The 12,671-nt window shown below is 36.8% G+C and overlaps 1 protein-coding gene across 3 annotated transcripts in view; it reads right to left on the bottom strand.

The window, feature by feature from the left end:
- Positions 1–12,671, bottom strand: part of PIK3C3 (phosphatidylinositol 3-kinase catalytic subunit type 3) — an 81,328-nt gene that overhangs the window by 25,660 nt on the left and 42,997 nt on the right. For all 3 annotated transcript variants that reach the window (XM_052776291.1, XM_052776292.1, XM_052776293.1), the window contains one exon: positions 4,008–4,176. In XM_052776291.1, the coding sequence (XP_052632251.1) occupies positions 4,008–4,176 (169 nt within the window). The remainder of the gene's footprint in view (positions 1–4,007; positions 4,177–12,671) is intronic.

Here is a 12,671-nt window from a genome sequence, read left to right as displayed (position 1 = left end):
GAGATTTCAAAGGTCTAGGCATCATTGCTAGAGGCCAGTTAAAAGCTGGTTCTGTTCCACACAATGAAGTCTTTTGGTTCTTGGTGCTTAGAGTAAAAGCACTGGAAGCATAAGATTAATTGAAGAACCTCATTAAAAAAAAAAAAATTCAAGAGAAGGTAAATTTGGGGGGAGTATGGAGTGGGAAGAGACAAAAATTAGGAAACAGCTGCTCACTATGCTATCTGCAGGTCTCTCCTCTGACCCTCACCCCAACATTTCTTTAACTCGGTAATCAACTAGATGGTGGTCTAAGGGTGAAAAAGATCTTAAGTGAGTTTGTTAGCTGCCTCTAGGATCCCTGTCATGTTTCACAGAATTTTAGAAAATTTATTAAAAAACTGGGACTTGACAAGAGAGTTAAGAGCTTCCTACTTTAGACAGCTGGCTGTCATCCCTCCCATAAGCAACATCCTTGGCAAATATGCCAAGATGATCGCAACTGGTCAACTGACAACCCAAATTCATCCTAAGACTAGACATTTTGCTGAAACACCCAGGTTAAGAAATTGACCTGTAAAAACCAAACACCTTTGTCAGGCAAGTCATATCACTCGTCTTTGACATCTACATTAAAGGCCTCTGGAACGGCTGACCTCCATCCACAGTCAGAACGAACTAGGAGCTCAGCTTCAATTAAGTACCTAAACCTGACCTTAAATCCCTCTCATGTAAATGCATTCTTTGTTTTCCTCAAAGGTCAGTACAAATTAATTTACAAAAGAAATGAGCATTTAGCTACACTGGAGGTTGATTAAGCTTACAGTTTGAACATAAAGTGCTAAAAGCAAGAAGGTTCTGTAAAAATTTAAGAAATCAAACAAAATAACTCTATTCCTACATAGGAGAGGCCTCATATATACCAAAAAACCCACATCACAAAAGTTCAAATTCTCACAGCCATCTTTTCTGAGAACAGCAGCTTTTGGTTTTAAGTGCTTAATATCTCATCAAATACATGCTTGATCCTAAGCACTCCTTTATGCATTTTTTCAACATTTAAGGGCCCCTTTGCATATAGATGTCTTAAACCAACCAAATACTTAGGCTGTTGACATTGCAGTAGTCTATCAAATTCGAAGCCACTAACTTCTACTACAAAGACAGGACAGGAAAGTATACAGTTATCTGCAGTCCCAAACGAAAGCCCTGTTTACCTGGTCTAACTCAAAAATTCTGAAGTTTAAAATGCAGTTGCCCTTTCTGCAGTGTAACTTGGGACGCCCCAGGACTCATTTTTTCCTCTTCACGAGGCTATGTGTACTCCCCAACCACTATCATGTTCCAGTCAGCTATAATAAACTATGGCATTTATTCTTCCAAAAGTATTTCCTCACAGTCCAGACTCAAACAAAACCGACCTGATCCCATCCAGTTTCACCTTTGCTCTTCCCTCTTCGCCATCTACCCCCAGCTTTTAGAAGACTATCTAGACCCTGCACTGCCTAGCTACAACCTTTCCAAAGAATCAGCACTTCCCAAGGGCCATCACAGCTATCCACTTGTTGCCTATAGTGTTTTCATTCAGATCTATACAGCCTCCTCTGTCCCCTATACCATTGAGACCAGACTGGGGAAAAACACTCTGGTCCACCCAGCTGGATTCCCCATCCATACAGAGCAAATCTCAGCCCAAACTACAGCTTCTGTCCCTAGTTACCTCCTAATCCTTTGTCCTTACCTACGCCCAAGCACTTAAACTGAGCATCAAACTTCTCACATGACTAACACAGGGGGAAACCCTTATTTGGGAAGGAACACCACAATCTAGAACGTCCCCCTGGAAAAAGCTCTCAAATGTTGCAGCTGGATTCTTCTCTGCTGGATCCTGCTGAGGATGCGTAAACTGGGAATTCTCAGAGGAAGGGAAATGCTGACACATAACAGGACTTGAACATCTTAAACAGGCTCAACATGTATAATGAAAAAGGCTGCTACAGCCCAAGTGAGGATGCAAGTTCTGCTGCCAGCCGCAATTTGCCCTGCAACACATTCAGAACACAGAGGCTGCTCTTTCATTACACCACTGCTGACAAACACACACGACTGATTACTGTTGTTCAAAAATGGAAACATCTCCCTCACCCCCTGAAACAAAACACAAAACCAACAAAAAAATGCACACTACTGATCATGTGCCAAACTACTTCCAACCTAAAACAATGAACAACACTATTTTTCCCACTTATAAGTTTTAAATTGTTTTTATTTGTTTTCACTCTGCAACACCAACAGAACCAGGAATCCTGAAACACTGAGATATAGCACTTTAAAGATGTAGAGAACTGTCTATACCCCAGGGAAATAAAAAAGAAAGAATAAAACACAAATTGACAGAGATGACGAGCAGAGTTTGCATTTTGTCTTAGCAATCAGAGATTATGATTTCCCACTACTTAGCCAGAAGTATCTGTGAACGTGTTTGTGTCAACATGCAGAACTGTTAGAATGAAGCCATTCCACCTCTAATTATTCTTTTTTCAATAAGCAAGTAATCTTAATCGTTTTTAGTTCTAGCTGCTTAAAGTAATAGTTTTAGTAATACTAATATTATCCTATGCTATCTATCTTTGTTGAAAGCCTTAAAGATATTTATCCAGAACAATTTAAAAATACTTTCCAATTAAACTGAACAAATATTGGAGAGGCTATAATTACAACTACAATCCCAGACATTAAAAATGAAACCATCTTGATTTACAGTTTAGTTTTATACCCAAATTACTGCTATATTCCACACTTAATGAGGATCTTTGTAGCAAATCATTACATAAATTAATGCAATGGATAATCCTTCTCTGACACAACAAACCTTTCCATTGAAACAGCTAGGTTTAAACAATAAAAATAACTCAAGTATTTCACAAATAAGAAATACAGTATTATGAAACAGTTTTAAACAAAATTTAGAACATGGAATACACATTAGCCTTTCAGATTGTTCTCTGAAGTCAGAATATTGTTTGCAAATAACATGCCACTTTTTTTCATGCAGCTGAATTGCTTGTAACCTATTAATAATGTCAGTTCATAAACCAACTCCTTACTCTTTCTCCTTTTAAGAAGTGGAAAACTACATGCTGCATTTTTGTTTCATATCACTGACTGCCTACTCTTCATACTATATGTACTTTTCACATATGCTTTTCATATTACTAATTTTTTTCCACATATTTGGAGGTTTACATTATGTGATCTTGATATTAAAGTGAAATAATTTCATCTCCACTGAAGATGTACTAAATGAAATCACTGGACAGACCAAGAGTGCTTACCTGTGTTCTGTTCAAACAGAACAAAGCTGAGCTACCTGGCTCAGAAAGTTGATGGTAAGTAATACAGTTGCTGCAAAAGAATGAAGCTGATTCCAAGTTTAAAGGAGAGATCTGTTGGTCCATAAATAAATACAGTCTAAAGAGGTTTTAGCTGTCACAGTTCTGGGTATCTACAGAAACTGCTAACATACTCGACTGTAACTACAAGTAGCTAATTGTTGTCCTGCAGGACCCAAACCCAACTAAGGTTATTTATGTGCCATCTTCAAGCCAAAGAATTTGATCACCACCAATCTAAACTGGAGGAGAAGAACAGCAAATGAGTAATGACTCAGAGTTAAAAGGACAGTTACTTGATCATCAGTAATCAGAGAGAAAGTTGCTTAAGGACAAAAACATATCCAAAAAGCAAGATATAATTTAATACCTCACAGGAGTTATGGAAAAAAGCTATTTAGGTTATTAAACAAGCAAAATTGGAGGTCTTAACTTGAAGGACAATTACATTCAAGCTCCACATTACACCAATGCTGTGATGTTTTCATTCCTTTGTTTTGTAAAAATTCTTGTGTCTGTGTTCAGACTTCAAAGTTGTGAATTTTCAACGTAAATATTTTCTCTGATTCATTTACTCCTCTTGTCTCCCGCTTTACGGTGGCTCTAAAATTTTTAGCACAAAAATAGTATTGTTACCTGCGGAGATGGAGAAAGGCTGTGTAGCACTGCTTACGGAACTCCTGGTACTGTTCGCTCTGTGTGCCTCCCATACCTTCCACCATCTCCTTATTCAGCTTCATTGGGGGAGGTAGAGGCTTAGGGTCCCGACCCAAAATATAACCAAAGTCAATGTGAAATAGTTTACCTGCAGAAGGAGGAAAGGCAAACACTTCACATAGTATCAAATCTTGATGCAAAACTTGGGGAAAAAAAAAAAAAAAAAAATCTTTAAGTGCAATCTCTAGTAGATGCTAAGCAGCTCTCAAAAAAATACAATTCACTGTTTTCTATAAAGCTTATAGCTGTATATTTTATATCTTCAGCTGCCAATTTGAAATTATGGGTTTAAAAAAAGTAAAGCTGATTTCAAATTCATTAAGAGTACTAACTAACAAGATAAAAAAAAAAGGCAGAAAAACTTAAGTATAAAGTATATTCACAAAGACTGAATCAATGTTGAAACTGGTCAGTAGATATTTAATGCACAGTTATATAATAGATACCATAATTCTTTGTGCCTTCTTTAGAATGTTAACAAATTAAAATATTAATACACCCATCACATTGCTTTTATTATCCCATTTGGTTGCTGTGGCATGAAACACATTATTTTAGTTGTATGTTAAATTTACCAAGAGGAAAGTTAAGACTCATGATCCTAAGAACGACCTTTTGAAGCCACCAAATACCAAAGATTTCAAAGCTGTTTCAAAATTCTTTTAGTTCTTTGAGTAAGGTTAAAATTTATCAACCATTTTCAAAGACGTTGAAGAAACATCACTACAATTTCAAATCTGAAACTGTATTTCAAATGTGCCTAAGTCTGTCTTACACTTTTTCAGTACTAATATACAAGAGTTACATCACTTGATCACTACCTTTCCCTTCTCAGATCAACTGACTACATTTAAGATGTTTCTGCAGCATTAACTTCACAAAAACTTATATTTATCTCTTGCTTCAAATGCATAAGGCAACTTCCCTTCCTATTAAGAGCTTGCGTGCAGCCATGCTGTTTACAATATTGCTCAGACTTTTGTTAGGGAATATTCACTGTATTCTCTTTCAATAGTACTGAACCATACATGAGATGCAATAGGTGGCAAAATGAACAACTCCAACACCAGCAACTTCAAAAAACCTACTAAAACATTTAGATAATCTGAAGATTAAATATTATATAAATACACAAAACAAAAACGTTGTCAACAGAGATCAAAATCGTACAATCCATAATTCTTAGGAAGCCAGTTTCTAGGAACATTCTTGATTCACTTAAGTAGAAAACATTGACCATATAAAGCAAAAAAAAAAAAAAAAGTTTTTTAAAGTGTTCTTCAAATAAATTTTCAGTTTAAAATATATATTTTAAACAATTACTTGGGCCATAACAGAGCTGCGTTACAAAAAGATGGTAAGAATGCGGATATGCCAAGAAACATTTATATAAAAAATTTAAAAGAAAAAACATAAGTGAAATCTGTTAAGTGATTTCCTTAGGACAGAGAGAAACCATCTTCCCGAACTCTGCAGTAATAAGTAATCAGGAAATAAATTAAGAAGTACAAAAAGGTGATGGGTGTTTGAGCCGTTAGGTAAATTAAGTTCTGCATTCAAAGCAAAGCTACTCAGTGACGTTAATAAATTTAAGTCTTATATGACTAATTTATAGAAGAGAATGAAATGCAGATACAAGATGGAAGATCTTTTAAACAAGAAGGTAAAAAATTATTAGTATGATTATCATCTAGACAGTCACAGATAGGACAGAACATACAGAGTCTTGCTTCAGAATTATAGAACTGAACAGCATTATGGACAGAGATCTCTTTGCTAAGGGCTATTTTAACCTGCAGCATCCATATTCATCTTAATATTTTCATAAGCTTAGGTGCTCAGCACTCTTGAAAAAAATGGAACAGTCAGTATTTTTCAATTAGTCACCCCTCTTTGGCCATTTCATTGAATAATAATGTTTTATCATCAGAAAACGCTGCTTGAGATCTGTCATAAGCACTCTTCTTCAACCCAAGAAACAAATTCCATCACAGTCAATTTTCTAAGGGAGATCACAAAGAAGCTTAATAAGCAGGCAAAGTATTTGCTAGTTGATAAATGCCACAACCATTACATTTTGCGTACCTAATTGTGCTACAAAACCCCTCCCTTCCTTCAATAGTTTTTTTCAAGCTGCTACAAGACTTACTTTTAGAGCTCATTTTTGTACAAACTTTTTGAAGTAGGCATTTTGATATATACACCCCCTTCCACCATTAAGTTACAAAAAATATTTAATTAAAAAGTTTGGGGGGTGTGTGTTCTGTTCACTTATTCAAACCTGTCACCTTCAAGAGTCAAGAGACAACATTTTGAATAAAACAGTAACTCTTGTGGCAGTAATTAAATCTTTTTTTTTAGTTTACTCTGGAGATAGGGAATAAGAGGCAACAATTAATAATTTAAATTGGTAACAAAGATGCATCTAAAGCATTCAAAACTATTTTAATAGCTGACTGATATACGTTCATTCATATAAATTAATTAGATATCAAGTACTTATGCATTTTCAGGAATGAAGTATAAAAAAGTATAAGATGAGGCCATCCTGCATTAACATTCTAGCTTCCCTAGCTGTACTTCAAAATCCAGCAGATTTTTAGGCTGACTTAAAAAGTATGTCAAAAGCTTTCATTTAAATACATTAAATATATTTAATATTTTTCAAATCCATGTACTAAACACAGACTTAACTAATTTTCATTTGTGCAGTTCCTCCAAGATCCAAGAACCAGCATACCATATTACAGAATATGGACAGAAGGCTCCCCTTGGTGCTTGCCTGAAGCCTCTACACCAGTAAAGACTGACCAGCCAGCTTGAGGGAGGTACTGCGGTTTTAGAGCTTTCTACAAAGAAGCCTGACTTATGTTCTCCCCGAGGACTTAACTACAATTGTAACAAGCAAAGAACAAGCCTGCTTTGGACAAATGAAATTGGTTGTATATTTAATACCGAAAATTACACATGTTAATAAATAATAAATTTATCAGGTTTAACAACAGATGATATGAAATCTTTTAATACTAAGATAAAATGTTGCAAGTATCTCAAGTGATCATCCCAAGTAAAAGTCGGGGTATCATCCCGGGAACATCCCACTTTCAAACATTAATGAATGTGATGATTAGACTACCACTCAGTATAAGCTCTATTACAAGAACAAGGCTGGAGAAAGTTTCTGGTACCTATTTGACACGGTGTAGTGCCAGAAAATACTAAATAGTAGCAGAGAGAGCAGGATAAAAATAGGAACCTAACACTCCAGCTCTATATAAAGCAACTGTTGTAGAGTATATGAACTTCAAACAAAAAATATCACTTTGTTCTAGAAATCACTGTACTGAAGATGTAATTTTAAGAGGACAGAAAATATATTTAGTAAGAATTTTTATTCTGTAAGAATTGACTTTCACTGTGAATAGCATATTGTCTCCTAACATAGCCATCACTCCTGATACACATCTGTAAGGATGGAGGCAAAAACTGCCAGTACCAGCTCATGAATTTTTTTTTGTCAGCTTAAATGCATTTTGTTCTTCAAGAGCACAGCTCCTCAAAACACTACTCATTGGAAATTTGTCAGCCTCAGGTACGACAATAATTAAAAAATAACCTTATCTAGTAATCACAGCTGAAAAACAGTCAACAGGAGAATCCGCATCTTATTTGGGCAGGTGTTGAGTGAGTTTTTTAGTTCTGGAGCATCACACAATTTGTGCAGTTTGTATTTGAAAGTTCCTGAAAGTTATGTAATTTGGTTGGTAAGAAACATACCTTCTCAACCAAACTTAGAAGATGACTCTTTTAAACCTTTATTTCACAGAATCATAGAAAGGTTGAGGTTGGAAGGGACCTCTGGAAGACATCTGGTCCAAGCCCCTGGTCGAGTAGGGCCACCTAGAGCCAGCTGCCTTGCCTAGGACCATGTCCAGACAGTTTATGAGTATCTCCAAGGATGGAGACTCCACGATTTCTCTGGGTAACCTGTGCCCGTGTTCCGTCACCCTCACTACGAGTAAAAATTCATACCCATAGCATGGTACTTATATACAGTTATCATCTATCCTCCCAGTAAATTAGACTGCTTGTGAACTTCGTGTAACACTACTTTTTCTAAAGGCTTTGAACTTCCGTGTTTTATAAAACAATTACATTTCCTTCCTTCAATATACAGTGTCAGTGCCATAACATATACACTTTGATCTCTTAAACCATCATGTTTTTACCTCAGCTTCTAATCCATCTTCTTCAGATTTATTAGATCTTAATTTAAAGGACTCTAATTTATAAGCATGTCTAGTAATTAAAAGACAAACCTGGACTTCTAGTTTTGGTTTATTACTGTTCCTGAATAACTGCTAAATCATATGGGTGAGGGTTTTTTTGTTTGAGTCATGTTTTTTACTAAAAGAGAAGTTACTTAAGACAACAGGTGAAACACATTTCATCCTCTGAGCCTCTTACATTCTTGTAGGGCTAGATAAAAAGGCCTTGGATTTCTAATATTTAGACACTGAAACCTTTAGACATCTATCTAGAAATCTGAGTTCCTTATAAAAATGGGGGATTTTAGGTATCTGAAAAAACAAAACATAACAATTCAGGAAACACCTCAAGACCACAGACAAGTATGTATGAACCTTCTACTCTGTTTTGAGGCTAGGAGCAGGACTATATGTAGGCTCCTACATATAGTTCAAGATACACAGCTTTGGACAAACATTTCTGATGTTGAAAGTGGCTCACTCCTCAAAGTCTAAAAGATGGTATTAGCATTCTTTCAGGAAGCAAGAAAAATCCCTGCTGGAAAGACTTTGAATAGAGCTTCTCATCTTAAAAAACAGTGCCCTAATAATCACTCTCCACTTCCCATTTAAGCTACTTTACTATAGAAAAAGCAAGACAAGGCATTTACTGACTGTGGCGGTGTGCTCCCCATGCGCCCTACCCCCGCAACCTGACCTGTGTTTCCAGTAACCCTGCTCAAGTGATAACCACCAGTGGCAGTTGTAACGGATGCGTCTGGTCGTGATGGCTGCATCCAGCTCGAAGTAGATTTGGGGGGGACGGCTAACAACACAATAGCCAAGGGCTAATCACAGTGTTGGTCAATGTCCAACTCAAGCCAAATTTGGGAAAAGCTAACATCTGTAGTCGGTATACAAATATGACTATGTGTCAATTAACTTACTCCATAAATAGAGGACAGCCCAGGGCCCGCTGAGCTCTCCTGCACGGCAGCAGGCTGCACGCCAGGATCTCCCCGAGTAGAGATGCCTCTCAAGGTCACTCCTCGAGGTTGAGAGATTCCTTGCCGCAACAGATTCTCAGCAAGTGATTAATAGCATGCTAATCTTTGAAATCTTAGCTAAGTGATATAAAGGATTGATTGTGCATATATAATCCTTTAGACAAACTGCTGACCAAGTCTGGGACTAGGATTGGATCCAGCCGCACCTAGACTCCTCTCTGAGAAAGACTTTAGAACACAAGGGGATCCATTCTGATCCTTGTGACTCAACGGGAGGGTCTCCCTCACAGTTGTGTCTGACCCTGTCCTCTATGCAGTAAATACTCAAGTGTACCTTGCCATCAAATCTTATTAAACCACTGTCACATTTACTATCAAGCTTTGTTAAATTGCTGGTTTGTATCAATAAACATATCATTACTTCTCTCTTACGAGTGAAGTGCGTCAGTCCATCTGCGACACTGACTGGAAGAGAATGAGATGTTTCCAAGAATAGGCAACAATGCAGCATAAACACACAAAATTATTTACTTCAAAACCTAAAAGCTGATACTGTTGTCTACTTTTAAGCTTTTTTTGTTTTGTTTTATGAGGTTGACTACATTTTTCTACTGAATACCTGGTTTTCTAAACATATGGAATAAAGAGGACAGGCACTTGGAGAATTCAAGGAAATGCCATCAAACATGGAAAGTTTCCCTGACTAGCAGTCAGGGCATGAGGGATTTGAAAGTCCACCTAAGTTCCTTTCAGCCTTGAGAGTGAAGTGATCTTTGATTAAGTGAAGCATGGGCTTGTGGAGACTAAAAATTGATATCTTGTGCTTGCAATAGCCAATAACATCTGACTGCAGCCAGAGAGGCTGATTTGTCCAACACTTTTACTGCCAAAGCCTAGATTTTAGTACAGGAGAAAGTTCCCATACAGCAGCACAGAAACTGTTTTATTTCACCAGAGGACTGTTAGGAAAAACTACTGAAAACCTGCACAGAACTCTGAAATCCTTAAAATGCAGAAGGCAAAGCAAATTAGGAATAAAGGAAGTCTGGTGGCAATTGTCTTTAACAGGTAAGAAAGCCTTACAAATTATTTTGAACTTACCTGTTCCCACTTTTGGGAAGGGGGGGGGGAACAAACAAGCTCTGAATTTCAATGTTTTTCTGTAAACTGCAACTGCCACTATTATTTTAACCTGACTCATATAGAAAAAGTACAATTTAGTGACTATTTTAACTGAATTCCTATTTTAAATTTGAAGCAATAGGATAAAAATTCCTATGATGAAAATGAGTGGATGGAGGGAGTGGTTTCCTGGCTTTCCCAGCAAATTCTGATGTTACCATCAAAATTTCTCCTTTGCTAACAGAGCACTGTGCCTAATTTACTGCCATAATTTTCATCAGCTACATGTTATAACTTTTCTAAGACTACACAAAAATGGAAGAAAGTAGCATGAGTTGTTAAGGACTTGCTCAGAATACAGTTTTTAAACTCAGTATGCAGCAACAGCTGGAGGCAAAGTTTATCATCACCATCCATAGAATGGATAAGGGCCCAGCTTGTGCTAAGGATTGTAATTTTTCCCCCTCACGCATCAAGCTGTCCATTCTCAAAATACACTCCATGCAGGCATATTGTAAGGAAAAAAATAGATGTCAGATATGAATTGTTAAATGAGAAGTACTGTTCAAGATACCTATAAGAGAAAATTTTTTAGCAGACCAACAGCTAGAAGTTTATATTCTTTTTGGTAGGCATCACAAATAGGAGTTGCAGAGAGAAATCTAAAGGATTACAGTATGTGTTAGTTTTGTCTTTTTTTTTTTTAACAAAAAGCATGTTCCTCTATCAAGACCAGTAACATTTAAAATATTTAAAAATTCCACTGCATTTCACATACTGTAGTAGTTTGCAACATTAATAAATGTATTTATTAATGTACTTATCTAAGACTGATATAGAAGGAAGGTTTGAATCCTATAGTTTTTCCATTTTTGTCATCTTCAAACCTCCTTTGGGATAGATGGTTTTAACTGAAAAGCACTAAAAGTACAAACACATGGTGTCACCTCACATATGGAACTGTTCAGATCTTTGCCATCTTACCTGGCAACCCTTTCTAACTCAGACTGAAGAATAAATCAGATGTCAACTGGTGCACTTCACACTGAAGACAGACCACAGCCCTACCTCTAAGCATTAAATGAGAAGACAGTCCTGTTCTTTCACCTATCTACACATGATGCTAAAAGCAAATGTGGTTTTCAAGTTATGAGCCCTCAGACTTTGACATGCCCTCAGATATTAATAACCTAATTTTATCCATGTAGCAACATGCTCTACTGCTACAGAGCAAGTTCAGCTGTAGAGTTCAGATCAAAGCACCTGTATTTAGGGAGCCTATAATGGGAACTTGAATTTACATGTAGGTCCCTAAAGGTTATTGAAAGATTAAGCTGACCAGTCACTAGGATGAGAGTTAGTTGGTCAGACACACGCATGCAGTGCTACTCAAGAATGCCATTTGAATGTCTCAGGATATCCTAAAATATCTACACATAGCCTGCAAATATGACAGGACCTTTGTGAAACCTTTGTCTGTCTAAAGCAAGTTGAAGTTACTACGATATCTCAAATGGGACAGGAGACTTCACTGGTCTATCATAGCTGAAACTATCTAAGCTCTAACGATGGCTGTACTGACTGTCCTAAGACTTTGAAAGGCTTAGCAAACATGAAGACATCCATATCTGGATGTTATATCAGTAGCTAGATCCCAACTCTGCAATCAAAACCAGAGTGGAACAAATGCAGAGGAAAGTGTTTTCAAGGGAAGGCATGACATAATTGAAACATACTAGCGTAACACATTACATGGAAGTTAACTGAACATGCTACATCTCATATCTCAATCCAGCTTCACAACCATCCAGCTCTTCCTTCCAAGGCAACAGAGAGCACATTAGCTGGTAAGTCAGATGCTGGCATTAAAATATAAATCAGTCTGTAATCCTACAATATGGCACTGATGTTACTTAAAGCTGGGTATTCAGCTGCAAAACAGTGCCTTGCTATTTACAAGTCACAGTAATATCTGCTGTTATAGATTTGGAAACAAAAAATTAAAACGTACAGCAATTAATAACATATTTCATCTCCGGGATAAGTAGGAAGTTGAAGGTTCTCAGAGAAAATAAATATTGCTGTTATGTAATACCGATTATATAATGTGACCTTCAGGTTATAAGCTAAGGCACATTTGTGAAACTGATTGAAGTATTCTTGTAATTTTTAACATTACTTATAGATGAGGATGTTTTGACTGAAGA

The sequence above is a fragment of the Harpia harpyja genome, chromosome Z, assembly GCF_026419915.1.
Source record: "Harpia harpyja isolate bHarHar1 chromosome Z, bHarHar1 primary haplotype, whole genome shotgun sequence".
Lineage (NCBI taxonomy): Eukaryota > Metazoa > Chordata > Aves > Accipitriformes > Accipitridae > Harpia > Harpia harpyja.
Note: the sequence above shows the minus strand (reverse complement) of the source record. Positions and strands in the feature narration are given on the sequence as shown.